Raw genomic sequence first — 27,565 nt, forward strand, 5'->3', positions numbered from 1 at the left:
GCTAGTAGGTTTTATGTTGTATTGTACCATGATGAAAAATAAAATCATTTTTAAATATCTGTATGACCTTGGATTAGGCAATGATTTTCTTAGAATGTCTAAAGTACAAGCAACCAAAGAAAAAAATAAATCGGATTCATCAACATTTTTAAAGATTTTATTTATTTATTTATTTATTTAGAGAGGGAATGTGCAAAAGGGGGGAGGGGCAGAGGGAGAAGGAGAGAGAAAATCTCAAGCAGACTCCACACCAAGTGCCGAGCCTGATGCAGGGTCCCATCTCACCACCCTGAGATCATGACCTGAGCTGAAATCAAGAGTTGGACGCCTAACTGACTGATCCACCCAGGCACCCCAGATTCATTAACATTTTTAAACTTTGTACTGGAAGGGATACCATCAAGAAAGTAAAAAGACAACCCCCAAAATGGGAGTAATTATTTGCAAATCATTTATCTGATAAAGGTCTGGTATCCAGAATAAAAAACTCTAACAACTCTATAAAAGGCCAAGTTAAAAAATGGGCAAGGGGTATGAACAGGCAGGTCTCAAAAAAGTGCAAATGGCCAATAAGCACATGAAAAAGCATCCAATATCATTAGCCATCAGGTAAATGCAGTTCAAAACCACAAAAGATACCACTTCACACCCACTAGGATGTTATCATCAAAAGACAGATAATAACAAGTACTGGTGAGGAAGTAGAGAAACAACCCTAACACATTGCTGGTAGGAATATAAAATGGTATAGCTGCTTTGGAAAAGTTCAGCAAGTTTTCATAAAGTTAAACATTAGAGGTACGGTACCTAGGTGGCACAGTAAGTTAAGCATCCAACTCTTGGTTTTGGCTCAGGTCATGATCTCAGGGTCTTGAGATGGAGCCCCACATCAGGCTCTTGCTTAGCGCTGACTCTGCTCGAGATTCTCTCTCCCTCTCCCTCTGCCCCTCCCCACCACCATGCACATGCACGTGCTCTCTCAAACAAATAAATAAATCTTTTTTAAAAAGTTAAACATTGGCGCCTGGGTGGCTCAGTTGGTTAAGCGACTGCCTTCGGCTCAGGTCATGATCCTGGAGTCCCTGGATCGAGTCCCGCATCGGGCTCCCTGCTCGGCGGGGAGTCTGCTTCGTCCTCTGACCCTATCCCCTCTCATGTGTTCTCTCTCTCTCATTCTCTCTCTCTCAAATAAATAAAATCTTTAAAAAAAAAAAAAAAGTTAAACATTAACATACCATATAACTCAACAGCCCCACTTCTAAGTATATACCCAAGAGAAGTAAAAACATTGGTTTACACAAACCTTACACATGAATATTCATAGCAATATTATTCCTAAGAGCCAAAAACTGTAAATAACCCAAACAATCAAATATTCATCAGCTAATAAACAGATGAACAAAGGTTTATTCCAATACAATGGAATACTGTTCAGCCTTCCAAAAGAATGAAGTATTAATACATGCTAAAACATGGAAAGCTTTATGCTAAGTGAGAAGCCAGACATAAAACATCACATATGCTATAATTCCTTTTATATGAAATGCCCAGAACAGGCAAATCCAAAGTGACAGGAAGTAGATTAGTAGTTGCCAGGGCTGAGAGAAGGGGAGAACGGAGAGTAACTATTACGTGCATGGAGTTCCTTTCTGGGGTGATAAAAATGTTCTAGAAGGGGGCGCCTGGGTGGCTCAGTTGGTTAAGCGACTGCTTTCGGCTCCGGTCATGATCCTGGAGTCCCTGGATCGAGTCCCGCATCAGGCCCCCTGCTCGGTGGGGAGCCTGCTTCTCCCTCTGACCCTCCCCCCTCTCATGTGCTCTCTCTCTCTCTCTCATTCTCTCTGTCTCAAATAAATAAATAAAATCTTTAAAAAAAAAAAATGTTCTAGAAGCAGGGCGCCTGGGTGGCTCAGTCGTTAAGCGTCTGCCTTCGGCTCAGGTCATGATCCCAGGGTCCTGGGATCGAGCCCCGTATCGGGCTCCCCGCTCAGCGGGAAGCCTGCTTCTCCCTCTCCCACTCCCCCTGCTTGTGTTCCCTCTCTGGCTATCTCTCTCTCTGTCGAGTAAATAAATAAAATCTTAAAAAAAAATGTTCTAGAAGCAAGCAGTGATGCTGGCTGTGCAGCCTTGTAAATATACTTGCAACCACTGAATTGTATCCTTTAAACTATTAGTGAATTTTATGGTATATGAATTATATCAATAAAAAATTAGGAGGAATAGAAGGAAAAAAGAAAGAGGAAAAAGACCTATAAGGGGGAGGAGGGAGTAGGAAAATAAAAGAGAAGAAAATGAGGAGGAGAAAAAGAAAAAGAACCTAGACCAAGCTCTACTCAAATCATGTTTCCACATTCAGCATGAAGACAGAACTGGTGGGCACATGGCTGGCTCAGTCAGTTGAGGTCCCGACTCTTGGTTTCTGCTCAGGTCACGATCTTGGGGTCATGGGATGGAGCCCCACACCAGGCTCCACGCTCAGCAGTAAGTCTGCTTGAGATTCTCTCTCCCTCCTCCCCAGTACTGCCCCACTCATGTGCACATGCACACTCTCTAATAAATACACAAATCTTAAAAAAAAAAAAAATAGAACTGGTAAATGGCAGAGCTGATACTGGGTCTGGATAAGACTCTAAATGTTATTAGCTTTTTCTCTTAAGTTATACAGAGCCGTCATTTCTCTGTACTTCTCCTAGAAGTGAACCATTCCACAGCATATTACAAGAATGCAAATCAGAAAGTAAAAGCAGAAAAAAACAGCTGCGTATACTGTCATGAAAAGAGATAGTAAGGGAGAAATAGGTTTTTTTTAAATTTAGACGTAGTAACAGCTATGTAACAGGGAAGGATAAGTTTACAGAGTATAAGGTAAATGCTGCAACCCAGTACAATATATCAAAAAAATTTTTTTTTAAGTAACAACTTTGACCCTGCAATTGTACCTTAGGCATCTGAGGAATATGTAAAAATGTTCATTACCATTTGTTTATAGCAGAAAAAAATATTCATCAGGGAAACAAGTAAACATGACACATATAAAATACTTTGTAGCCACTCATCTACTAATGGAAAGAGGTCTATCATGGGGTACTTGGAATCCCAGTTACTAAACAACTTATAAAACTATTCTATTTATGTGAGACATTAATAATTTATGGGAATGAAATGTCTGGACAACATATACTCATTTTTTAATATTTTTATTGTTATGTTAATCACCATACGTTACATCATTAGTTTTTGATAACACATACTCATTTTTCCATGACAGAATTTTGAGTCACTTCTGCTTTCTTATTTATCCTTTTCTGTATTTTTGAACTGAACACTTTAACTGCAGGTACATGATGGCACAATAACAACTTTTTTTAGATGATGTATTACTTTTAAAATCAGGTAATGTTAACATTTTTTCATTTAGACAGAAAGTTGTTATCTTCAGAACTGGTATTTCAAACAAATGCCACAAAATACAAGAAAGCTAATTAATCGTAATTTCACCTAATAGGCCCTGGATACTATTTGTATCTGCCTTTTGTGAAAATGTGAATACTATAAAGTCACAGTAATGGTCAGTATTAATTCAATAACCCAAAAGTTGGGTGACACTTTATCAAACTGGTTCACCTCTGAAAATGCAAGAGGGCACTATATAAAGAATTAGGCTGGACACAGGTAACCTGTGAGACTAAACTGAGCAAATTAGGGCATAAAAGTCATCACTTCCATAGCTTACTAGATTCTGAACTGCAGAGTAAGAATTCAAGAGGGGAGATGAACCATGAGAGACTATGGACTCTGAGAAACAAACTGACGTTCTAGAGGGGAGGGCGGTGGGGGGATGGGTTAGCCTGGTGATGGGTATTAAGGAGGGCACGGTCTGCATGGAGCACTGGATGTTATACGATGTTATACGCAAACAGTGAATCATGGAGCACTACATCAAAAACTAATGATGTAATGTACGGTGATTAACATAATAATAAAAAAAAGAATTCAAGAATTTACGCCAAGTTGAGGGTAATAAATAAATCTTTAGAGCAATGTCAAAACGATGTATTACAAGACAGTTAGGTGTGAATTCTTGGTAACAGTGGGTCTCAAGTGGCGACACCAGTCAGTATTATCCAGCAAACTTTCAAACCTAACATTCCTGGGACCTTTCCTTTGAGATTCTGATTGAGTAGATCTATAATGGGGTCTAATAAGCTGTTTTTGTTGAATGATTTCTTTTCATTCTACAAGTTAATTTTATGTGTCAACTTGACTGGGCTAAGGAATGCCCAGACAGCTGATTATTTCTAGGTGTGAGGGTGTTTCCAGAAGAGATAAGCATTTGAATCAGGCTGAGTAAGAAAGACCCCCCTCCCCAGTGCTGGAGGGCCTGAGTAGAACAAAAGGCAGAGGAAGGGCAAATTTGTGCACCGGATTAAACTGGGGCATCTGTCTTCTCCTTCCCTGGTTCTCAGGCCTCAGAGTAAGACTACGCCATTGGCCCCTGGTTGTCAGGCCTCTGAAGACTTTGGATTTGGACTGGTACTACACACTGGATTCCCTGGGACTCCCGCCTGTAGACGGAAGATTGTGGGACTTCTCAGCCTCCACTTGATAGAATACCTTATAATAAATCTTTCTATGTATCTATATATATCCTATTGGTTCCACTCTTCTGGAGGACTCCAATGCACACACCAATTGAGAACTGCCCCTCTAAGAACTGCCCCTCAGACCTGAACCTACATATCACCTGGAAATCTTATTAAAATAAAACCTTATTCAGTAAAGGTGAGGTGAGGCATTTCTAACAAGTTCCCAGTGATGCAGATGACCCGAGTCCTGGTTGGTGGGCCACACTGATTGGCCTGGCTTACTCGCAAAGGCCACATTTTACCCATCCGCTTCTTCCCCAAAGTGAACAAATGTTAAATCAAGTGGAGAAACACATTCTATTTTCTGATCAGCATTACAACCAAGGAGGTAATACTTCTTGATTTAAGCTAAACAATTCAATTTTTAATATCTGCATTAGAACATGGAATGTTTAAAACTTAAATTAACTAAGACAATAAGAAGTACTGAAAATATGCAGAAATTAGAGTAATTTAAAAGCTTTTTACAAATTGTAACATAAAGAGAAAAATCGTATCTGGCGACAGGAAGTTTCAATAAAAAGGGATTTTTCTGTCTCCAAGACTGACAACATGGATTATCACCCCATCCCAGGATCATAGAAGGAGAAGGTTTCTACTCAATGCTGACTCACCCTTGTGTACAAATTTCACATTTTAGGGCGCCTGGGTGGCTCGTGGCTCAGTTGGTTAAGCAACTGCCTTCGGCTCAGGTCATGATCCTGGAGTCCCAGGATCAAGTCCCACATCGGGCTCCCTGCTTGGCGAGGAGCCTGCTTCTCCCTCTAACCCTCCCCCTTCTCATGTACTCTCTCTCATTCTCGCTCTCTCAAATAAATAAATAAAATCTTCAAAAAAAAAATTTCACATTTTATATCACATTAAAACAATACACAAAATAAATACTTCATAAATAGCTAATGAAGAACCTAACAATCGATAAACTTCATCATGCAAAAATAAGCAACATTTATATTGCTATATATAGCTGCTGTATTTACAATTAGATTTAAATAGGAAAAGCAAAAGAACGTTTCTCTATGAAAGAAGTCTCACGATGCCAAAGACAACCTGTCTCAGAAAGTTCCGTCCCTATTTGTTAACCAAACAAGGCTCAAATTTCAAATACTTCTTGAAATCAAACCTATACAAATGTCATTGCAAAAATAAATAGGCTGATGCAACAGATGACATCAGCTGGAGTTGTGTTTACAGGTCTATCAATCTTTTTTTTTTTTTTTAAAGATTTTATTTATTTATTTGACAGAGAGAGACACAGCGAGAGAGGAAACACCAGCAGGGTGAGGGGGAGAGGGAGAAGCAGGCTCCCCGCAGAGCAGGGAGCCCAATGTGGGACTTGATCCCAGGACCCTGGGATCATGACCTGAGCCAAAGGCAGTCGCTTAACCGACTGAGCCACCCAGGCGCCCCAGGTCTATCAATCTTAAGCATTAAGCCTTGACCTTAACATCAAGCACTGTGTCGTACTCTTTGTATTTGTGTGTTAAGCAAATTTGGATAGAACTAATAAAACTCCCTAATCTCTCCCTCCCCCAAGATTTATAGCCCTGTACTGAACTAAGTTAGGTACCCTGCTAATTAGTCTCACTATGCTTATTACATCCACCAGGAGTAATTAGTAGCACTTATTTGTAATAATCTAATTATGTTATTTGGGGGAGGGATTCTCATTCACTTAACATGGAACTCCATGAGGGCAAACACACACGTACTGATAACTGTGGTAGCCCCAGTGCCTAGCAGGGCACCAATAATTATTCATAGGTTAGGTGGCTGAAGGAATAAATAAATGGATAGTGTCTAAAACACAGTACAGGGCGCCTGGGTGGCTCAGTCGTTAAGCGTCTGCCTTCAGCTCAGGTCATGATCCCAGGGTCCTGGGATCGAGCCCCACATCGGGCTCCCAGCTCGGCGGGAAGCCTGCTTCTCCCTCTCCCACTCCCCCTGCTTGTGTTCCTGCTCTTGCTGTCTCTCTCTCTGTCAAATAAATAAAATCTTTTAAAAATAAATAAATAAATAAAAAATAAAACACAGTACATAATGTTCACTGAATTCATTAACAAGAAAGGGCTTATTTTCTCATTTCTTTGTTACCAGATACAGGAAACTCTACGTAACATAAATCCTGAAATAGACACTGCAAATTCCACTTGCATCAATAAAGCTCACCTCTGACATGTGCAGCAATTTACACACCAGTGTCACCAGCATAATGAGGCTGTGACCGGCACTTAAATCACAATGTTCCTTTCTATTCTCCTTATCAATTTATTTTTTACCTCTGTACCTTCACACTACCAGCATACGCACTTATAATAAAGAGAGCTAAAGAGATGGCAGTCCCTTCTCTAAAACACTGCATTTGTTATTGCATTAACTCACCTCAAAAATATTACAAGTCTCAGGGCGCCTGGGTCTGTCAGTCATTAAGCGTCTGCCTTCGGCTCAGGTCATGATCCTAGGGTCCTGGGATCGAGCCCCCCATCGGGCTCCCTGCTTCTCCCTCTCCCACTCCCCCTGCTTGTGTTCCCTCTCTCACTGTGTCTCTGTCAAATAAATAAATAACATCTTTAAAAAAAAAAAATTACAAGTCTCTCTCACAGCTGCTGTAGCTCTTACTGATCTCTGAATCAAGTTTGCTGCTTTTTCTTTAGAGCACTGACTAATGAACCTATCGCATGGGCAAAGACCCTATCAATATCGTCGTCCTTAGCCACGTGGACTCTGGCAAGTCCACCCCCGCCAGGCATCTAGCTCATCTACAAGCTGGGGAGCACTGATGAAAGAACCACTGAGACGTTGAAGGAGGAGGCAGGAGTGATGAGCAAGGGCTCCTTCAAATATGCCCAGGTGCGGGACAAGCTGAAGGTGGAGGGACAGTGTGGCATCACCACTCCCATCTCCCTATGGAAGTCAGACTAGCCACCATGCCATCACCATCATCAATGCCCCAGGCCCCGGGGACTTCATCAAGAATGTGACCCCTGGACATCCGAGGCCAACTGTGCTGTGCTCATCATGGCGGCAGCATGCTCAAGTTCAAAGCCGGCATCTCCAAGAAAGGCACACCTGCGAACACACACTGGGGCCTACACGCTGCGCCTGAAGCAGCTTGCAGCTCATGGCGGCCGTCAACGAGAGCGATGTTGCCGAGCCTACCTCAGCGCCATGCACTTCCAGATCACTAAGAAGTGAGCAACTGCCTGAAGAAGATCGGCTACAACCTGGCCGCCGTGGCCTTTGTGCCCATCTCAGGCTGGCACAGCAACAATGTGCCCTGGCTGGAAGGTCAAGAGGACAAATGAAACGTCACCAGGGTGACTCTGCTGGAAGTCTCTGGACTCTACCTTCCCACCCAGTCGACAAGCCCCTGAGGCTGCCTCTGCACCTGGGATGGTGGTCACCTTCATCCCCACCAATGTCACCTGAGCTCGAGTCTGTGGAGATGCCCCACGACACCTGTCGGAGGCCCCGCCTGGTTGACAATGTGGGCTCCGACATGAAGCATGTGTCCGAGAAGTGGCCGGAGACAGCAGGAACGACTGCGGAGGCTGGCCGGGCTCTGGCACAGGTGATGGTCCTCAACCACCCCAGGCAGACCCACGCTGGCTACGGCCCAGTGCTGGACTGCCACACGGCTCACATCCCCTGAACGGAGGGAAAACACTGACCAGCACTCGGCCACGAGGCTGGAGGACAACCCAAAGCCCTGAGGCCCCTGTGCAGACGGCCCCCAGCAAGGCCATGCGTGTGTGGAGGAGACCTTCTCTGAGTACCACGTCTAGGCCATTTTGCTGTGCAGGACATGACACAAACGGCGGTCCCTGGAGTTATCAAGGCAGCAGATAAGAAGTCATCCCCTGCCAGCAAGGTCCCCGAGTCCACAGTAGTGAAGCATGTCCTCCGCAGTGTCCTCTGCAATCTTCACTAAAAAATTACTCCACATCCTACATATTTACTGAGTAAGGTTAATAAAACTTAAATAGCTGAAAAAAAAAAAATTAAAAGCCTCACCATTACTAGGTGTCTCTAGGGACTCCTTTGAAGGGCTTCTCTGGTCTTGCTTTTCCTCCGAATTTTCCCTGGACTTTGACAGCCGTTTTCTTAGCGATGTCTTCTCTTCACCCACCATCGTGTTATCTAGGAAGGAAGATATAAAAAGCTCTTGTGGGAGAGGAAAACTTTTCCTTTCTTCCCTTCATACTGGGCTGGTCTGATACTCATACTGACGTAAGACGGATTACCTGGAGAAAAACACATTTAATTTCATATGTAGGGGAGCCCATAAAAATATGGGACCAAAGCAGGCAACGCTGTATCTTTTCAGACAAAGAAACAATAAACATCTGAAGAATTGCTAAGACAAAGGGATTTGGAGTTGGGGTAGTAAATCACTGAAGAAGTAACAAGGTTTGTTAAACCCAGCCTTCTCAGCCCTAAATTCCTTCTGTCTGGTGATAGGGATGTCTTCTACCCTCCTGGTACAGGGAGGGTATGTTTCACATGGCAGACTTACTTCCTGTTTTCAGGAAGACAAAGGAGGCTGAGAGGGTCCTCCCTGCACTGGATGTTCTTAAGTAACCTTGATTCAAAATAATCAATATGCCAAAGTACATTTTTGGGTGGCATATTTTGCGCCCCTTCATGTGAAGTATCTGACTTAGGCAAATGTCACAATATCACCATATTTAGGGGAGGTGAAAAACGACATATCCTGTTCCTTTTGTTTTACTTTAATCATGTTTAAGCATTTTCTGAGTACAATATACTATAACAAATTCAAAGAAATTAGTCCTTATAAAACAATTGGTTTCAAAGGTCCTTATTTAAACAAAGCCCCCATCCTAAAAGAACAATTTAGTTGAACAAGGCGTAAGTATATGAAAAATTCAGAATTAAATAACAGGGGGCGTCTGGGGGACACAGTTGTTTGAGCATCCAACTCTTGGTTTCGGCTCAGGTCATGATCTCAGAGTCTTGAGACTGAGCACCAAATAGGGCTCCATGCTCAACAGGAAGTCTGCTTGAGTCTCTCTCTCTTTCTCCCCCCTCCAATAAATAAATAAATCTTTAAAAAGAAATAATTAGATAATAGAAGGTAAGTACAAAGATGCTACAAAGTAGGGTAGAATTAACAGTCAAGTCAATGGTAAAAACAATACCTGAAGTTCAGAGATAAAAGAGCTCATGAAGAGATGCAAGGTTTCATAGAAAAGAAGGTATTTGAACTGAGTCCTGAAGGATGAGAGCAGAGCACTCCACGGATGAGACAGGGTTAAAACAAGGTCCTTCCAAGCCCTTTGGGGGACCATGACTAATCAGACTACTTTAGTAGAGGACAAGAAACAAGCTTTTGTTGAGTAGCTCAAAGTTAGAGGACTCCACTGGGTGCTTTACATTTTCTCATCTAATCTTCATAACTCTGCAAAAAAAGATGTTATTAATCGCAGTTCATATATTAAAAAAAGGCTCAAACTGTACTGTCAATGCCCTCTGCCCACACACCAGGAACATACCTATAGTTGAACAAGTTGAATTTATTAAGAACACGCACCAAGGGAAACTATGGGGAATCTCAGAATATCAAAAATGACTTACTTAGGTTTTGGGAATTGGCTAGGTGATTTTTTGGAAGAGTTCAAAGAAGAAGGGGTTCACTCTAGTTGGGTACTGTCAGAAAGTGGGAACAATTCTATGCCTGGGTATATCAACAAATCTCTTTAGGGAGGCTAAAGCTGTAACCAGTAGAACAGCAATAATCATTCACATTATAGCCTGGAGAAAAGGATGTTGGCTATTTTGTGACTTGGACAATGTTCATGTTTTGTCTAGGTCAAGACATGATTATGGCATGTTCTTATTTTTGTCTTGATCCATTTTGGTCACAGAGTAGCCTTGTCTGATGCTGATATTCAATGAAATTGTTTATGTTCAACCCAGGAACACCAGGAAGACCCAGATGTTAAGTGCCAGGCTAGCTCACAACATCAAGGCCAGCTGACGGAACCAGCACAGCTCCGGGATGCCAAGGGCTGTTCTTCTCCTGGCAGTAACTCGCCCAAGACCACACAGGGCCAGATTTGGACCTGGCTCAGATCCAAACCACAAACACCATTAACTCTCTGAATTTTTTTTAAGTTGGTAACAGAGAAATGGGAAAGGGGAAAAGACTAGAAAGGAGAGCCAGAGTTAAACTATCAAGGTCTAAGAAAGGAGGATTTTTTTTCAGCTAGGCAGTGGTGAGCCATTCTAAGCACTGAAAAATAGGATCACAGTCAAATTTTAGGCAGATCAATATCAACACAGTACAAGGTTGACTCCAAAGCAGTGTATGACTATGTTTTCATTAGTCTGAGGCAAAAAGAAAAATAATGAAGTCCTCATACATAATTTTTAAAGCTACATATTCTTAAATTCTAATATTATGGTCTTTCTAAACTTTTAAAATGTCCTTTCCAGTATGAAATGTAGTACATGGTGAGTTTGTTTTCTTAAGTATCCCTCCTTAGCAATGTAAACATCTGACTAATCTAGATCATTTCCCTTCTAATTTTTTCAGAAATCAAACAAATGAAACAGAATTATGGATCAGGTTGAAATTTTAGGAGACCAGTAAGATCCAATTCAGAGGAACCTAGGAAAGAGGTCAGGGCAACTGATGAAGTTAAAAGTGCTTTGTTAACAGTGGCAGAAGAAGCCAGAAGAGCATCTAACCTCTCCAACAGAAAAGAGAAGTGACAACAGACAACTAAACTCTGGGGGATGCACTCAAAGTAAGACATCAAGAAGTAGAGAAGAAATCAGGGAAGAAAACAATAGAGATACAAAGATGCACAAAAGAACCAAGATGTTCCGGGAGGCCTGGGGTGGTTCAGTCGGTTAAGTGTCTGCCTTTGGCTCAGGTCATGATCACAGGGTCCTGGGATCGAGTCCCGCCTAGGGCTCCCTGCTCAGCGGGGAGCCTGCTTCTCCCTCTGCCTGCCGCTCCCCCTGCTCATTCTCTCTGACAAATAAATAAAATCTTTTAAAAAAAAGAACCAAGATGTTTCAAAAAGGAAGGAATTATACAGGGGGTAATGAGGAATTAAAAAATGACTGTACTTTTTTTTTTTGCATCTGAAAAGGGACATGACAGGGACTATACTTTTGCATGTTTATGTGCTTCACGTGTATTTTAATCTCAATATAATCTGTAAGGCAGATATGTTATTTTATTCCCCAAATACGGTCTTTGGTCACCATGTCTCTCCCTATAGGCTTTCCCATCTCTAGAACGCCGTTTCCCCTGTGCCCTTTATCTAGCTAACCCAACCCGCCCAGCAAAGTAAGGGTCACAGCTGCAGCAGTAGGAACACCAGTAACAACACAGCTTTGATTTAATGAGCAGCTATTACGTACCTACCAGATACTGCACTGCCAAGTCCTTACGTTGTCAATCTTTACAACCGTAGGTGGCAGGTATTAGCCTCATTTTACAGGTGAGAGAAATACAGTTCAGAGGGAATTTCACTTGCCCGAATCATATAATTCTCCAACAGCAGAACTGAGATCCAACACCAAACCCAGGGATTCCACAGCCTAGCCTGTAATCAGCAGATGACCTCGAATGACCTCCCATGCTGAGGTTTCTCTGACCACCATCTCTCACGTCACCCCCTCCTCTGCGGTCCCACTACACTCAGCGACACTATCTGCCTCTTAACACTAAGCATAAGCTTCTCCAAGACCGGGACGAAATGGCATTTTCTCTTTGAAACCCTCAAATCCAGTGGGGGAGTATCTGGAGCATGACAGGCATGCAGTAGTACAGAGCTATCAGTTAATACGACCAGTTATTCTAACAGGATACAGTGCTCCTCACAGAGAATCACGAGGAAAACATATGCTGGGAGGATGATAACAAGCATCACCTTTACTGTGAACAGCTTTCTACATCCTACTCATCAAGATCTATGACAACTGTTTTGTTTTGTTTTTTTTAAGATTTTATTTATTTATTTGACAGAGAGATAGAGAGCGCGCACAAGTAGGCAGAATGGCAGGCAGAGGGAGAGGAGAAGCAGGCTCTCCCCTGAGCAGGGAGCCCGACGTGGGGCTCGAACCCAGGACCCCAGGATCATGACCTGAGCTGAAGGCAGCCGCTTAACCAACTGAGCCACCCAGGCGCCCCTATGACAACTGTTCTTCATCAGGGGTGGGGAGGGGTCCCCTAGACTTCTAAGGGTATGCAAAAACTTCAAATATTTCAGTAATTGAAATAATTACATATTTTATCACATAAAACAAGTTGTACAGGCTGACTAAAACAATGTTACTTTGCTTTTGGCTGATACTATATCATGCTGATTACATGTCGATTAAAAGCACTAATTAATGGGGCACCTGGGTGGCTCAGTCAGTTGAACATCTGACCCTTGGCCTCAGCTTAGGTCTTGATCTCAGGGTCATGATTCAGGCCCCGTCGTAGGCTTCACGCTAGTTGTGGAGTCTACTTTAAAAAAGGTGAAAAAAAAATACTTAATAAAAGGGACACCTGGGTGGCTCAGTCAGTTAAGCGTCTGCCTTTGGCTCAGGTCATGATCCCAGAGTCCTGGGATCGAGTCCCGCATCAGGCTCCCTGCTCTGCGGGGAGTCTGCTTCTCCCTCTCCCTCTGCTCCTCCCTCTGCTCGTGCTCTCGTTCTCTAAAAAAAAATACTTAATAAAACAAGTTTGACAAATAAATGCTGTTTAACAGGCAAAAAAAAAAAAATTTAAGCCTGAATACCCTATAGAATGAAAACATTAAGAGAGTTCTTGGTGATGAGACTAGGAGCCAACAACCCAGTCTAGAGAAGAAAGCCTTCTTTCAAAAGCTAAAACACAGGTACTGAGCCTGCACAATTACACTGCCATAGTTTAAATCTACTTATTTTAGAAGTGAATACTAACTTCTTTGGCCTCAATATCCTCTACTTTGCAGGGAGTGAGAATTTCGAAGGCACAGGATTTGGTATCCCAACACTAAGAGGTAGTTTACACCCCTGCTCCGTCATATCGCTGTGTCCTCGGTAAATCCTCCAACCTCTCTGCGTCAGTTTCCTCATCTAGAACATGAAGATAAATACTACTGCACCGAGCTACAACAAAAGAAGACAATATACACTAAAGTGCCATCGTTACTAATAACCAAGTTTGCAAAATTAACCAAGTAATCTGATACCTACATATCTATCTCCTGTATGACAAATGGCAGTCAAACAAACCATATCATCCCTCAAATTCTACTGTGTTTGCTTTTATGATGTACTAGATGAGGACAAATAAAGGGCCGTATTTATATACTTTCTCAAATGCAGCTCAAACACCATGCGGCTTCCAAGAAAATATTAACAAATTTTATTATTGTCATATATACAGATGTTAGGAAGGACAAATTACTTAAAATGGTTCACCTCAGGGCACCTGAGTGGCACACTTGGTTAGGCGTCTGCCTCTTGGTTTCAGCTTAGGTCATGATCTCAGGGTCGTGAAATCGAACCCTACGGCAGGCTCCTTGCTCAGTGCAGAATCTACTTGGGGTTCTCTCTCTCTCTCCCTCTGCCCTTCCACCCCATGCTCTCACGCTTGCTATCTCTCTCTCTCTCTCTCTGGAGTAAATAAATCTTTAAAAAAATAGCTCACCTCAATTTTGATCAAATCCTCAGATCATGTGAATCATAAGATTATGAGGGTACATCTGAACCTCACTCACTTCCCCCCCACCACCACTAATTTTTCTACACTTCTCTAACTTCAACATCCATGTACAAAGATCCATCCAATACCCTGGGGCCTCCCAGATCCTTGACTTTCTGTCTCCAAAAAGCTGTCCTTATGTTCCAGTCATACCTTCCCCTAGAACTTACTGTTAACCAACAACTGCACCATGTCCATAATTCTGATTCCCAGCAACTGAACCACTGATGTTCCCTCCAATTCCATTCTCGCAGTCTTCCCCATCTCAGATCATGGGACTAGCAGTCACTCTGCCCAGATTTGAAAAAAAACCTAGGAGTCATCCTTAATTCTTGACTTCCCTTTATCCAATCCAAAAGCAAATCCATCTTACTCTGCCTTCAAACTAAATCCCCAACTGTGAGGTCTTCTCACCACATCCACCACATTCACCAGAGTCTAAGCACAGTCCTCTCTCACTGTAGTAGCCTCCTAACTGGTCCGTCTTCATTTTCTCCCTTCTGCTCTATTTTTTAACATAGCACCCAGACTAATCCTTCTAAGATAAGTCAGAGCAAATCATCCCCCTGATCAAAACCCTCCAAACAGTGGATTTTAAGTCCTCACCATTGTCTAGTAACTCTTCCATGATCCGCCACTCACCTCCGTGCCCCTCCCCCAGCACCCTCCACTTCCCACAACTCTCTCACTTGCTCTGCTCTAATTACTTTGGCCTTCTGCTGTTTCTTGGACAAGCCAAGCTCATTCCTACTCACAGGTCTTTGCCATTTCCTCTGTCTAGAGTATCTCCCCCCAGATACTGTCAAGGCTCTCTCCTTCACTTCATCCAAGTTCTCTGCTCAAACATCCCCTCCTCGGGGACTCCCCTCTCTACCTTGACTAAACACTCTTGCACCCTCTTACCCTCTTATCCCTTACTTTGCTTTATTTTTCTTCAGAGCACTTACTGCCCAGCACCTTATAGCATTTATTATCAACCCCACAAGACTAGAATCCCCCAAGAAAAGTAGAATTTTGTCTTGTTCATTATTTTCTCCAAGTATCTAGAACCATGCCTGGAACACCCTGCACTTAATACACCTTTATTAAGTGGATAAAGTATTACCAAGCATTTTCACATATGTTAAGGGAATGAAACAATGGTCCTTCACGCGTCCGTGAAGAACATGAGAGTTGAAATGATGTTCACTTTTATTTCTACCTTCACCTATTAACACTAAAAGATAAATATAAAACAGTTTATGAGGACATTTACCCAGCTTGGGATTTAAATTATCTATATACACACACATAAAAATGCTCTGTTCTAGAGCTTCAAAGTCCAGAGTGCTAACCATTACACCATGGGACCCGCTTGTTCTAGAGCTTCAGACTTCTCATTAGCATCTGCTTTCAGGACCCAATTCTAAACTTAGGTTGCCTAAGAGACTCTGAAAAACCATTTTCTGACAAATGCCAGGCTCTTTACTCCACTAGAAAATCTCTAAAACTTGAGAGATTATTCTCCTGAAATGATTCAAATAATTAGAAAAACATTAAGAATTGTGAGTTCCCTTTAGTGGGTACTTACTATTTGCTATACTCTCTGATAAGACCTTTGTGTACATTTGTGTACATTCCCTCCTTTAATACTAACAATAACCCTATGAGGGAGGTAATCCTGTCTGGCATCTTCAAACAGAAAAAGGCAGTGACTGCCAGAGGCATAACTCTAGATGACAGTAAAGAAAGAAAACTTTATATATTTTTTTAAGATTTTATTTATTTGTCAGAGAGAGAGAGAGAGAGAGAGCACAAGCAGGGGGAGGGGCAGGAGAGGTAGGCTCCCCGCTGAGCAGGGAGCCCAATGAGGGACTCAACCCCAAGACCCTGGGATCAAGACCTAAGCCAAAGGCAGCCACTTAAACAACCGAGCCACCCTGGCATCAGAAGAAAGAAAACTTTAAAAGTAGGAATCAACATTAAAAAGAGAGAGCAAGAGCAGGTCTTTTAGTGAAGGACCAAAAGGGTTATGTTTCCTATAAGGCCCATAAAACATCACTGTATCAAATTAGACCTTAAAAGTTCATGCTCTAATGACCTTGGCACCTTAAAAAGGTTATGCTAGTTTAAACTTAGAAGGCAGGGAAAAACTTTTTAATTTGCAATGAAAAAATTCTTTAAGTTCTGACACTTAAAAGGTATATGCCAAGTATCTGAAAATTCATGTAGATTAATAAGCATCTCTTTCTACTATGATATTAGATAAATGTGTTGCAGTAATACAGAGGTCTACCCCATTACACTGTTCACATGCACACGCACGTGCATGAGCACACACATACAGATATACACACCCTGTATCCAAAGAAGGTATAACATACCATTTAGGGAAGTCAAACAGGTCCTCATGGAGGAGGTGATATTAGAGTCAGAGTTCAAAGAAGAAACAGAAGTTTCTAGATATCAAAACAAGATGGGAAGGAGAGCACTCTATGAAAAACCTAAGTTCAGACCTTGGTGATGGATTCACTATTTCAAATATTTTATTGAGGTCTACTACAGTACCAAGCCCTGGGATGCAAAAATGACTACATAACAGCCTGTGCCCTCAAAGAGTGAAAATCTAGTGGGCAAAAGACATAAAAACATAATTACAACACCTAGCAATATTACAGAACAGTAACTGAGATGTACAGGGTATTAAAGAAATACAGGCCTGGCGCCCAACAGAACTTAGGGGCAATTAAGAAAGGTTTCCTGGGGCGCCTGGGTGGCTCAGTTGTTAAGCATCTGCCTTCGGCTGAGGTCATGATCCCAGGGCCCTGGGATCGAGCCCCACATCAGGCTCCCTGCTCTGTGGGGAGTCTGCTTCTCCCTCTCCCACTTTCCCTGCTTGTGTTCCCTCTCTCACTGTGTCTCTCTGTCAAATAAATAAAATCTTAGATAAAAAAAAAGAAAAGAAAGGTTTCCTGAAGAAAGTAAAATCTAGGGGCGCCTGGGTGGTTCAGTCATTAAGCGGCTGCCTTCAGCTCAGGTCATAATCCCAGGGTCCTGGGATCGAGCCCCACATCGGGCTCCCTGCTCGGCAGGGAGCCTGCTTCTCCCTCTCCCTCTCCCACTCCCCCTGCTTGTGTTCCTGCTCTCGCTGTCTCTCTCAAATAAATAAAATCTTTTAAAAAAAAAAAAAAGTAAAATCTAGGTTAAATCTTAAAGGAAGAGAAGGTTGGAGAACAGGGTACATGGAAGGGCATGAACAAAAGGTCAAGGACCCTCAGGGACTGATTAAAAGGAGTTTGCAATTTAACACACAAACAAGGAGCTACAGAGGTTTTTAAACAAGAGGCTAGGGGCGCCTGGCAGGCTCAGTCAGTGCAGTATGCGACTCTTGATCTCAGGTTATGAGTTCAAGCTCCACGTTGGGTGCTGATATTACTTTAAAAAAAAAAAAAATCTTTTAAAAAATTTAGAAAAAATAAACAAGAGGGTGACTTGATATTTGTCTTTTAGTAAGATAATTGAGGCAACAATGTGGAGGATGAGAGATTGGCAAGGACAATTAGCACACACACAAAAAAGATAAGGGCCTGAAATTAGGCCCAATCGGCATGTGATTATTAAATGAACAAATGATTTCACAAATTAGAGATAAGGGAGATAAATTTACAAGCGTTAGCTGAGGCATCTAGGATATTCAGGTGGCTATATCCAGAAGGCATCTGGAAATATAGATCCAGGGTTTTCTAACTCAGCTGACTAAGGTTATGGGTGTGCCATTAAGCTAAGTAACTACAGGTGGAAAAAGGTGTAGATAAGATCAGTATGATGTGCCTGTGGGTCAGCCAAGTGATGATGAAAAAGCAGGCAGGTGAACGTACAAGTCTGGACTAGAGACAAAGAACTGGATTCATCAGTGGCAGCAGCTACAGCCAAGGCACAGGAAGGAAATCTCCCGGGGAGAGACCATATATCAAGAAATAACTTAGGAAGTAATAAAGCTAACATTTCCCTAGTACTTACTATGGCTCCATTCAATCCTCACAACAATCTATGCAGTAGATACTATTATCCCATATTACAGGTTAAGTAATTTTACAAGACACTTAAAGAACAGTGAAAAAGCAAGGCTTAGGAGAGATTGGAGGAGAACTGGGAGCAAGCAATGTTAGAAATCTAGTTAAAAGATTCAAGAAGTGGGTGCCTGGGTGGCTCAGTTGGTTAAGTGACTGCCTTCGGCTCAGGTCATGATCCTGGAGTCCCTGGATCGAGTCCCGCATCGGGCTCCCTGCTCGGCAGGGAGTCTGCTTCTCCCTCTGACCCTCCCCCCTCTCATGTGATCTCTCTCATTCTCTCTCTCAAATAAATAAATAAAATCTTTAAAAAAAAAAAAAAAAAGGGCGCCTGGGTGGCTCAGTTGGTTAAGCGACTGCTTTCGGCTCAGGTCATGATCCTGGAGTCCCGGGATCGAGTCCCGCATCGAGCTCCCTGCTCAGCAAGGAGTCTGCTTCTCCCTCTGACCCTCCTCCCTCTCATGCTCTCTGTCTCTCATTCTCTCTCTTGCAAATAAATAAAAAATTAAAAAAAAAAAAAGATTCAAGAAGTTATCTGATCAATATCATGGAAAATTCAAGAAAGACAAAAAAAAAAGAAGAAGAAAATAAAGGAGGGTGAGACCTAGAATATTTCACAATTTGGGGACATTAATAGTTACAATTTACTTTGCTTGTACAATTTGTTTCAGGAAGGACAAAGAAATATACTGGATTAGGTTGCAAAATGAGTTGAGGAAGTAAAAACAGTGATCATAAGACTAGTCTCTCAAAAGGGTCCAGCAATAAAGGAAGCAGGAACTAATGTTTACTAAGCCATAACATTTACAGTGCTGGGCAGCAGGGCAGGTGCTCCACATACCTCATCTAACATTTGCATTTTAAAAGATGCAAAAGATTCGGAAACACTATAAAACCTGTTCAAAGTCACACAGCCAGTAAGTGGCAATGGAAACATTTACACTCAAGGTGACATAAAGCTGACCAGAGACCTATTTTAAAATACAACATACAGACTGGAAAATTATTTAAGATTCCAATCTGTGCATTGGTTTTGTAATGTTCGGTGTGATAGTATCTAATTTGCCTTAAGAAAGCAACACAAGGGGCACCTGGGTGGCTTGGTCCAGTAAGCGTCTGCCTTCAGCTCCGGTCATGATCCTGGGGTCCTGGGATCGAGCCCAGCATCGGGCTCCCTGCTCAGCGGGGAGCCTGCTTTTCCCTCTCTGCCTCTCTCGCTCTTTCAAATAAATAAAATCTTTATTTTTTTTAAGATTTTATTTATTTGACAGAGAGAGCGAGAGTGCACAAGCAGGGGGAGTGGCAGGCAGAGGGAGAAGCAGGCTCCCCGCTGAGCAAGGAGCCCGAGGTGGAACTCGATCCCAGGACCCCGGGATCATGACCCGAGCCGAAGCTCGGTCATGGCAGATGCGTTTAACCAACCAACCAGCCACCCACGCATCCCTAAATAAAAAAAAGAAAGCAACACAAAATTGACTTGAGAACAAATGAACCGTGTTGGAAAGAATGTCAACTTTAGCCTACCCACAGTGTACCTACTAAAAAAGCTTTCAGGGGCACCTGGGTGGCTCAGTTGGTTAAGCAACTGCCTTCGGCTCAGGTCACCATCCTGAAGTCCCAGGATCAAGTCCCGCAGCAGGCTCCCTGCTCAGCAGGGAGTCTGCTTCTCCCTCTGACCACCCCCCTTGTGCTCTCTCTCATTCTCTCTCTCTCAAATAAAAATAGATAGGTAGATAAACAAACAAGCAAGCAAGCTTTCAGGGATGCCTGGGTGGCTCAGTGAGTTAAGCGTCTGCCTTGGGCTCAGGTCAGGATCCCAGGGTCCTAGGATCGAGTTCCACATCGGGCTCCTTGCTCAGCGGGGAGCCTGCTTCTCCCTCTGCCTGCCACTCCCCCTGCTTTGTGCTCGCTCGCTCTCTGACAAATTAAAAAAAGCTTAAAAAAAAAAAAGCTTTCAAAAGAACCTATAAATCTATAAAACAAATAGAGTAACCAACTTATTCTCAGTGACCAACTTTGCTATGTCACTCTCACCTTCAGTGAAGGAAAAGAGAAAAATTGCAGATGAATTTACAATTCAAAAGATAAAGTTTCTCCCCTTCCCTTCCAAGCAAAGACTTAACCAAGTACAACCCTACACTTATATATCATTATATCATTAAGTCATTAAGTCAATTAGCTAAACTAAAGAACCCAAAATTTCATTCACATCTGTATGGTCAATATAATTATTTACCCTATGCGATAAATTTCAAAAAAAAAAAAAGATGTCATTAACTCGCTTTTGTTAAAAACTTTTTTCCACTTCCTTCCCAAAAGGAACAAGCACTCTTTCCTAGTTAACATTTTCCATTCAAACAAGTTCCTTCCTCTGTTCTCCAACTCATTCATTCTTTCATTGTGCCAGGTGCTAGGCCAGACTCTGGTAATTAAGACATAAATAAGATGCACTAGCCCAGCCTTCATGAAATGTACATGCTAGCAGAAGAAACAATTAAAGCATCTAAGTGACATTACACTGCTGCTAAGGAAAACCAAGTACTAGGAGGGCTTCACAGAGACAGGTTGGATTTCCTACAGTGATATTTGAGGAATGTGTTGGATTTGGGTAAAGGAGAGAATGGTGCATTACAGGTGGAGGAAACACCTAAAGACCATGAGATAGTAAAGAGGCTTTCTTAGAACAAAAGTAAAACCAATGTGGCTTGAGCCTAGAGAGCCAGGAGGAAAGTGGCCCAAAATGAAATGGAGAAGAGGGGCAGCAGTATTTTGGTCTTTATTCGAGGAGAATGTGAAATGTTTTGAGAGTTCTAAGCATGTGAGGCTTTGAGACACGTGCATTTTTAAATGATTACTCTTGAATATATCAGGGCTCCTCCCAAAAGCCATTCTCATGCCTAGACAACACACAAACTTCCCTAACAAGTCATTCATGGAGATTACCCACATAAAGGGGGACAAAAAACCGCTTCAAGTTGAATTCTATGTCAAAGGAAGATACTCTGAAAAAAAAGAGTAGTTTAAACGATGGCAGTGACTTAGAAAGTGACCTGTGAACTTCATCTACATATAAATACGAAAAATAGCGTTTACAGTTGTTTCTCGATTACAAATAACTTCCAAATACACGTATCAGAGAAACTGAATGGCTATTAACATTTAACAGTGACAGAAAATTACACTTTAATATTTAAAAATAAAATAATGAGCCTGATTAAAGGCTCTGGTGCCCAGACAGCTTTCTATATCTTGAGGTGCCATCTATCCCTTCACACACTTTTTTCCTAATCAATTCCAGACTTCCTGAGCCCATTTTTGGTTTCGCTTTTTAAAGAATAAAATGTCTTCTGATTCATAACTTTCTCTACTACCAGCTTGAGAGATGCCACAGGATCTGGGGGGCACGTAACAAACCTCCAAGGTTTAAAGGGCTGCCAGCCATGCGGGCGCCCCACGGTAACTTTCCCGCCCTCCCCATCCCCCAAACTCCCCAGGACTCGCGGAGGCCCCCCCCCCCTCCCGCGGCTCCCGGCCGCCTCCTCCGCCCTTTGGCCCAGGGCAAGGCCAGGCCCGCCGGGCCGGAGATGCAGCCGCCACTTCTTTCCCCTTCCTCTCCGGCTGAGGCGGGTGGACCCAGGCGGGAAGTGAGCGGATCCGGGAGCATGAGCATTACCTGGGGCCGGAGCCCGACAGCGCGGACCTAGTCAAGAAAGGCAAAGCCGGGTAGCCCCCACGGCGCGGCTGGTAAAAAGGTGGGCGTCGGGGAGCTCTCCAGGTGCCCAAAGCCAGCAGCGCAGCCAGCCCCGCAGCCAGCGAAGGTAAAGCTCCCCGCTCCCCGGCCTCTCCGCCCCCAGCCTCGCAGCCCGCTACGCAGCGTCACGCGCACGGCCAACGCCGGCTCGGGATTTCATTGGCGGCCCCTGTCGCCACCAGGCTCCGCCCACCGCCCATGGCCGCCCGCCCCGTCCCGGGCTCGCGGGTACCCAGGACCTGACGCCTGCCTGGCCCCGGTGCCCAGAGCCGGGAGCTACGCGCGAGAGGCTAGTGACACCGTTTTGCGCCAGCGATCCAAGGTGCGGCAGAGAGGAGCCTGAGATAACTTCCTACAAGTCCGAAACGGCACCCGGCGTGATAGCTCCGGACCGGCGAGTCTGGAGCCTCTTACGGAGACTCTCAGAAGCCGCCTCTAGAACCGTGGATCTTTGAAGTTGGAACTGACCCTCTAGGAACAAAATTGAAGCCCTAGCCAGCAGCGTTCATCATGGGTTGCTTTAGTACTTTGTAAACTATACTTGGCTGTGTCCTTCAGCACAGGCGAACTAGGTAAGGAACCAGTGAAATGATGGGGCAATTAAGGAATTAAAAAGGAGACTTCGTTATCAAAGGAAAAATAATGATGCAAAGAGATTTAGGACATAGACTAGTTGCAACAGTTGATCCGATTTTGCGAAGGCAAAGATGTAGGTGAAAAGGGAATGATGAGAGCTGCAGAGACTGAAGGGTCACGCTCAGAGCCTGCAAACCAATGCGAGCTAACCTAGCCTGCCTAATGACTGCGACCCTACTCCAAACAAGCTGAGAGGGCCACCCACGACCCTGTCAAGCTACCCTGAACAAATGGATCACCTTTGCTTGAACTGACTACTCTGTGCACCTTTAAACAAAGAGGATTTGTACAAGTTACCCTTGCAGCACTGTTCACCCCAAAGCGGAACTGGCCTCAACAGTCAGTCAGATTCAGAACTGGCAATCATTGGCGGACTTTACAGTTTGCCTCATGTACCATTGTGACTCCTGCCTGCCAACTAGATGGCAAAAGGAGCTGGTGGATCCCGTGGCCTCTGTGCTTCACCTCTTCCCTCCCACCAGTTAAAGATCAGTAGGAACAGAGGGATTCATACCTGATCGGACTGCTGGCCACTTCATATATACGCCTATAACTGTTGTCGTTTCCTTTATTTCATTTATTTATTTTTTATTTTTTTAAAGATTTTATTTATTTATTTGACACAGGGAGAGAAAGTACAAGTAGGCAGAGAGGCAAGCTCTCCACTGAGCAGGGAGCCGGACGTGGGGCTCTATCCCAGGACCCAGGGATCATGACCTGAGCCGAAGGCAGCCGCTTAACCAACTGAGCCACCCAGGCGCCCCTCATTTATTTATTTTTTAAAAATGCCTTTTTTTTAATTCCAGCATAGTTAACATACAGTGTTATATTAGTTTCAGGTGTACAATATAGTGATTCAACAATTTTATACATTGCTCATCATAATAAGTGTACTCTTAATCCCCTTCACCTATTTCACCCATCCCCCCACCCACCACCCCTCTGATAACCATCAGTTTGTTCTCTAGAGATAAAAAGAGTAAAAATACTGTGTTCTGTTCTTGATGCTAGGAATACAACAGTGAATAACACAGAAGTCCCTGTACTTAGAAGTGTATGTTTCCAGTGGAGAAGATAAATAGTAGGACAAGTAAATAAGATAATTGCAGGTAGTGAAGAGAACAAAACAGAGTAGTCAGGGAAGGACTTCTTGAGGAAATGATCTGAGCTAAGACTTAAGGAAGGTGAAGGAGCAGGGCACCTGGGCAGCTCAGTCGATTAAGCTTCTGCCTTCAGCTCAGGTCATGCCAGGGTCCTGGGATCGAGCCCCACCAGCTAGCTGCTCAGCAGGGAGCCTGCTTCTCCCTCTCCCTCTGCCTGCCACTCCCCCTGTTTGTTCTCTCTCTCTCTCTTATTCTGTCAAATAAATAAAATATTTTAAAAATAAATAAATAAAATCTTAAAAAGAAAAAAAAGGAGATGAAGGAGCCAGCTATGGGGATGCCAACCATGGGGAAGTAGAGAATTCTAGACAGAGGACAATGGGTATGAAGGTGGGGATGCTGATGTAGTTTTGCTTATGTGAGGAATAGGCCAGGAGTCCTGAAGAACAGTTGTGGATGGTATGAGACTGAAGTTTGAGAGTGAAGTAGGAGCATAACCATGCTGTTTGGACTTTTTATTGTTATGCTTTATCTTGTTTTTTTGTTTTTTTTAAGATTTTATTTATTTATTTGAGAGAGAATGAGAGACAGAGAGCATGAGAGGGAAGAGGGCAGAGGGAGAAGCAGACCCCCCGCCGAGCAGGGAGCCCGATGTGGGACTCGATCCCGGGACTCCAGGATCATGACCTGAGCCGAAGGCAGTCGCTTAACCAACTGAGCCACCCAGGCGCCCCTAAGCTTTATCTTGTTTTTTAATTTTTATTTATTTCTTTTAGAGAGCGCACACGTGTGTTGAGGGGGTGGCAGGGCAGAGGGAGAGGGAGAGAGAGAATCTTAAGCAGGCTCCATGCCCAGCGCAGAGCCCAACATGGGGCTTAATTTCATGACCCAGAGATCATGACCTGAGCCAAAATCAAGAGTCAGATGCTTAACTGACTGAGCCATCCAGGTGCCCCATCTTGTTGTTTTGTTTTATTTTGTTTTAAGATTTATTTGTTTATTTTAGAGAGAGGGAGAGAGAGAGAGCACGAGCAGGGGAGGGGCAGAGGGAAAGGGAAAGAATCTCAAGCAGACTCCCCTCTGAGCATGGAACCCGACTTGGGGCTCAGTCTCACAACCCTGAGATCATAACCTGAGCCAAAACCAAGAGTCAGACACTCAAACTACTAAACCACCTGGGCACCTCTCCCCCATCTTGTTTTTTAAATCAACCTATCTTGTAGAGAATGACTTGGAAGGGGGCAGAAGTGGAACAGGGAAAAGCCAGAGAATGACAGGAAGCTATTGCACAAATCCATGGGATAGATGATGGTGATCTGGATTAGGGTAGTTGCTATGGAAATAGAAGTGGAAAAATTTCAAGGTATTTTCCTGAGGTGCAGGTATAAAGAAATACAGTAAACAAGGTGACTCCCAGGTTGTTTTCTTAAGCAAGTAGAAAGATGGCAATGCCATTTAGTTCAAGGGGGAAGACCATTTCATTTGATTGGGAGGACCCTGAAAGCCTATGCCCAAACTCCAATCCTCTTCCACCACTGGCCTGATATTCTCACATCACTCAATCCTTGATACTAAAGCTTGGTTAAATGTGAATGTTGCTTTCATATTCCAAATAACATGTGTACAGAACTTGTTCTAGTTGCTAAGGATATAAAGATGAATGAGAACAACTATCTATTAGGGAGATAAATAGTAACTAAGCAATTTCAAAACAATGGGACAAGTGTTGAGGCACCTGAGTGGCTTAGTCAGTTAAAGCCAATGGCTCTTGGTTTCAGCTCAGGTCATGGTCTCGGGGTCCTGGGATCCAGCCCCACATTGGGCTCTACACTCAGCACAGGGTCGGCTTGTCCCTCTCCCCACCCCACCCCACCCCATCCCTCCCCTGACCCGTGCTCTCTCTCAAATGAATAAATAAAAAAAGGACAACAGGCCAAGTGTTATAATAAAAAGAAGTAATAAAAAGGCCTACCTAACAGGGCCATTGTGAGGATTAAATGAGATGTTAATACCCAAGAAGCTCCAAGCACAGATACTGGCATATAGAAGTGCTCAATAAATATTAACAGTTATTTTATACTATCTACCCCGAGATTTGTCATTATTGTTGATGTTGCTATCTTCTGGATACAGTGGGAGCAGTTGGAATGATTATCACAGCCTGCAGCTCTAGGAAAGGGAAGGCTGAATGGAGGGCCAACTCCAGCTTTCAAAACCAGTAGGGGGAGAAGTTTAGTTGGCAGGCAAGGGAAGAGGGACATCCCAACCAAAGGAAAAAACAAAGTCAAAGGCCAACAGACAAGAGGGAGCCAGAACCATCTAGGAAAAAGGAAGGCAGTTTGAGTGTTGTTGAATGAGAAGCGGCAGGTGATAAAGTTGGTGTTAGGGCTTAAGAAGTTTGTAGGTCATACTGGGACAATCTGGGGCGCCTGGGTGGCTCAGTTGGTTAAGCGACTGCCTTCGGCTCAGGTCATGATCCTGGAGACCCAGGATCGAGTCCCGCATCAGGCTCCCTGCTCGGCAGGGAGTCTGCTTCTCCCTCTGACCCTCCCCCTTCTCATGTTCTCTCTCTCTTAAATAAATAAAAATCTTAAAAAAAAAACCATACTGGGACAATCTGACTTAGACTCCCACAGACAGTGGGGAGCCAGTGCAGGATCTTCCGTAGGGAAGAGACGCTATTTAGGAGACTGAACTCAAGGGAAATGCAACTGGACGTGAAGAGCTCAATTAGAAGGGCATTACAGTAACATAGGATGTATCTAGGATATCTAGCTTAGCAAACTGAATTACTGTTTTTTTAATTTTTTTTTTAAAGATTTTATTTATTTGTCAGAGAGAAAGAGAGTGAGAGAGAGAGGGGGAGTGGCAGGCAAAGGGAGAAGCAGGCTCCCTGCTGAACAAGGAGCCCGATGTGGGACTCCATCACAGGACCCTGGCATCATGACCTGAGCCCAAGGCAGACGCTTAACCAACTGAGCCACCCTGGTGCCCCTGAATGGCTAAGTTAATGAGTTAGCCAACTTAATGCTAACTGAGGTAAGAAAATATATCCTAGACAAAGAGCAAGAATAGCTTTACTTGCCATATCATCTGAACTAATCCATCTCCTATTGAGACCTAAAGGAACTGAACAAGAAGTAATCAAGTTTTGTTTTGGTTTCAGAATAAAATCCCTTTAACATTTTTTTTCTGGTTGTGTCGATAATGCCTACTTACTGCAGGAAATAAAATCAAAGGTAGAAAAGGACACAGTTAAAAGCCATCTAACGTCCGACCACCCAGAGATATACCTAAATTTTGATGTGGGGAAGGAAAAGAACAATGGTCTGAGCCTGGGACTGAGCAAGAAGGCACTGGGTTCTACGGGGAACCAGAAAGCAAAACTGAAAAGGAACCAAACCAGGGTTTAAAATGCAAACATCTCAGGGCACCTGGATAGTACAGTCAGTTGAGCATCCAACTCTTGGTTTTGTCTGGGGTCATGATCTCAAGGTCGTAGAATCAAGCCCCAAATCGGGCTCCACACTCAGCAGAGTCTGTTGAGATTCTCTCTTTCCCTCTCCGTCTGGCCATCCCACTCATGCTCTCTCTCTCTCTAAACAAATAAATAAAAATAAAATAAAATACAAACATCTGAATTCTTCAAAGGCTCACATCTCCCT

The 27,565-nt window shown here is 43.4% G+C and overlaps 1 protein-coding gene across 2 annotated transcripts in view; it reads right to left on the reverse strand.

Moving 5' to 3' along the window:
* Positions 1–22,263, reverse strand: part of SOAT1 (sterol O-acyltransferase 1) — a 76,369-nt gene extending 54,106 nt beyond the window's left edge. The window contains exons 1-2 of one of the 2 annotated variants that reach the window (XM_035010692.1): positions 22,084–22,262; positions 8,661–8,786 (exon numbers count right to left, since the gene is read on the reverse strand). In XM_035010692.1, coding sequence (XP_034866583.1) covers positions 8,661–8,778 — 118 coding nt within the window. In that variant the 5' untranslated portion in view covers positions 8,779–8,786; positions 22,084–22,262. Of the gene's footprint in view, positions 1–8,660; positions 8,787–22,083 lie in introns of both variants that reach the window. The other variant, XM_035010693.1, reaches the window with a different exon arrangement.
* Positions 22,264–27,565: the final 5,302 nt, after the last annotated feature.

The sequence above is a fragment of the Mirounga leonina genome, unplaced genomic scaffold (genome assembly GCF_011800145.1).
Source record: "Mirounga leonina isolate KUSES-001 unplaced genomic scaffold, KU_Mleo_1.0 Mir_154, whole genome shotgun sequence".
In the NCBI taxonomy this organism is placed as follows: domain Eukaryota; kingdom Metazoa; phylum Chordata; class Mammalia; order Carnivora; family Phocidae; genus Mirounga; species Mirounga leonina.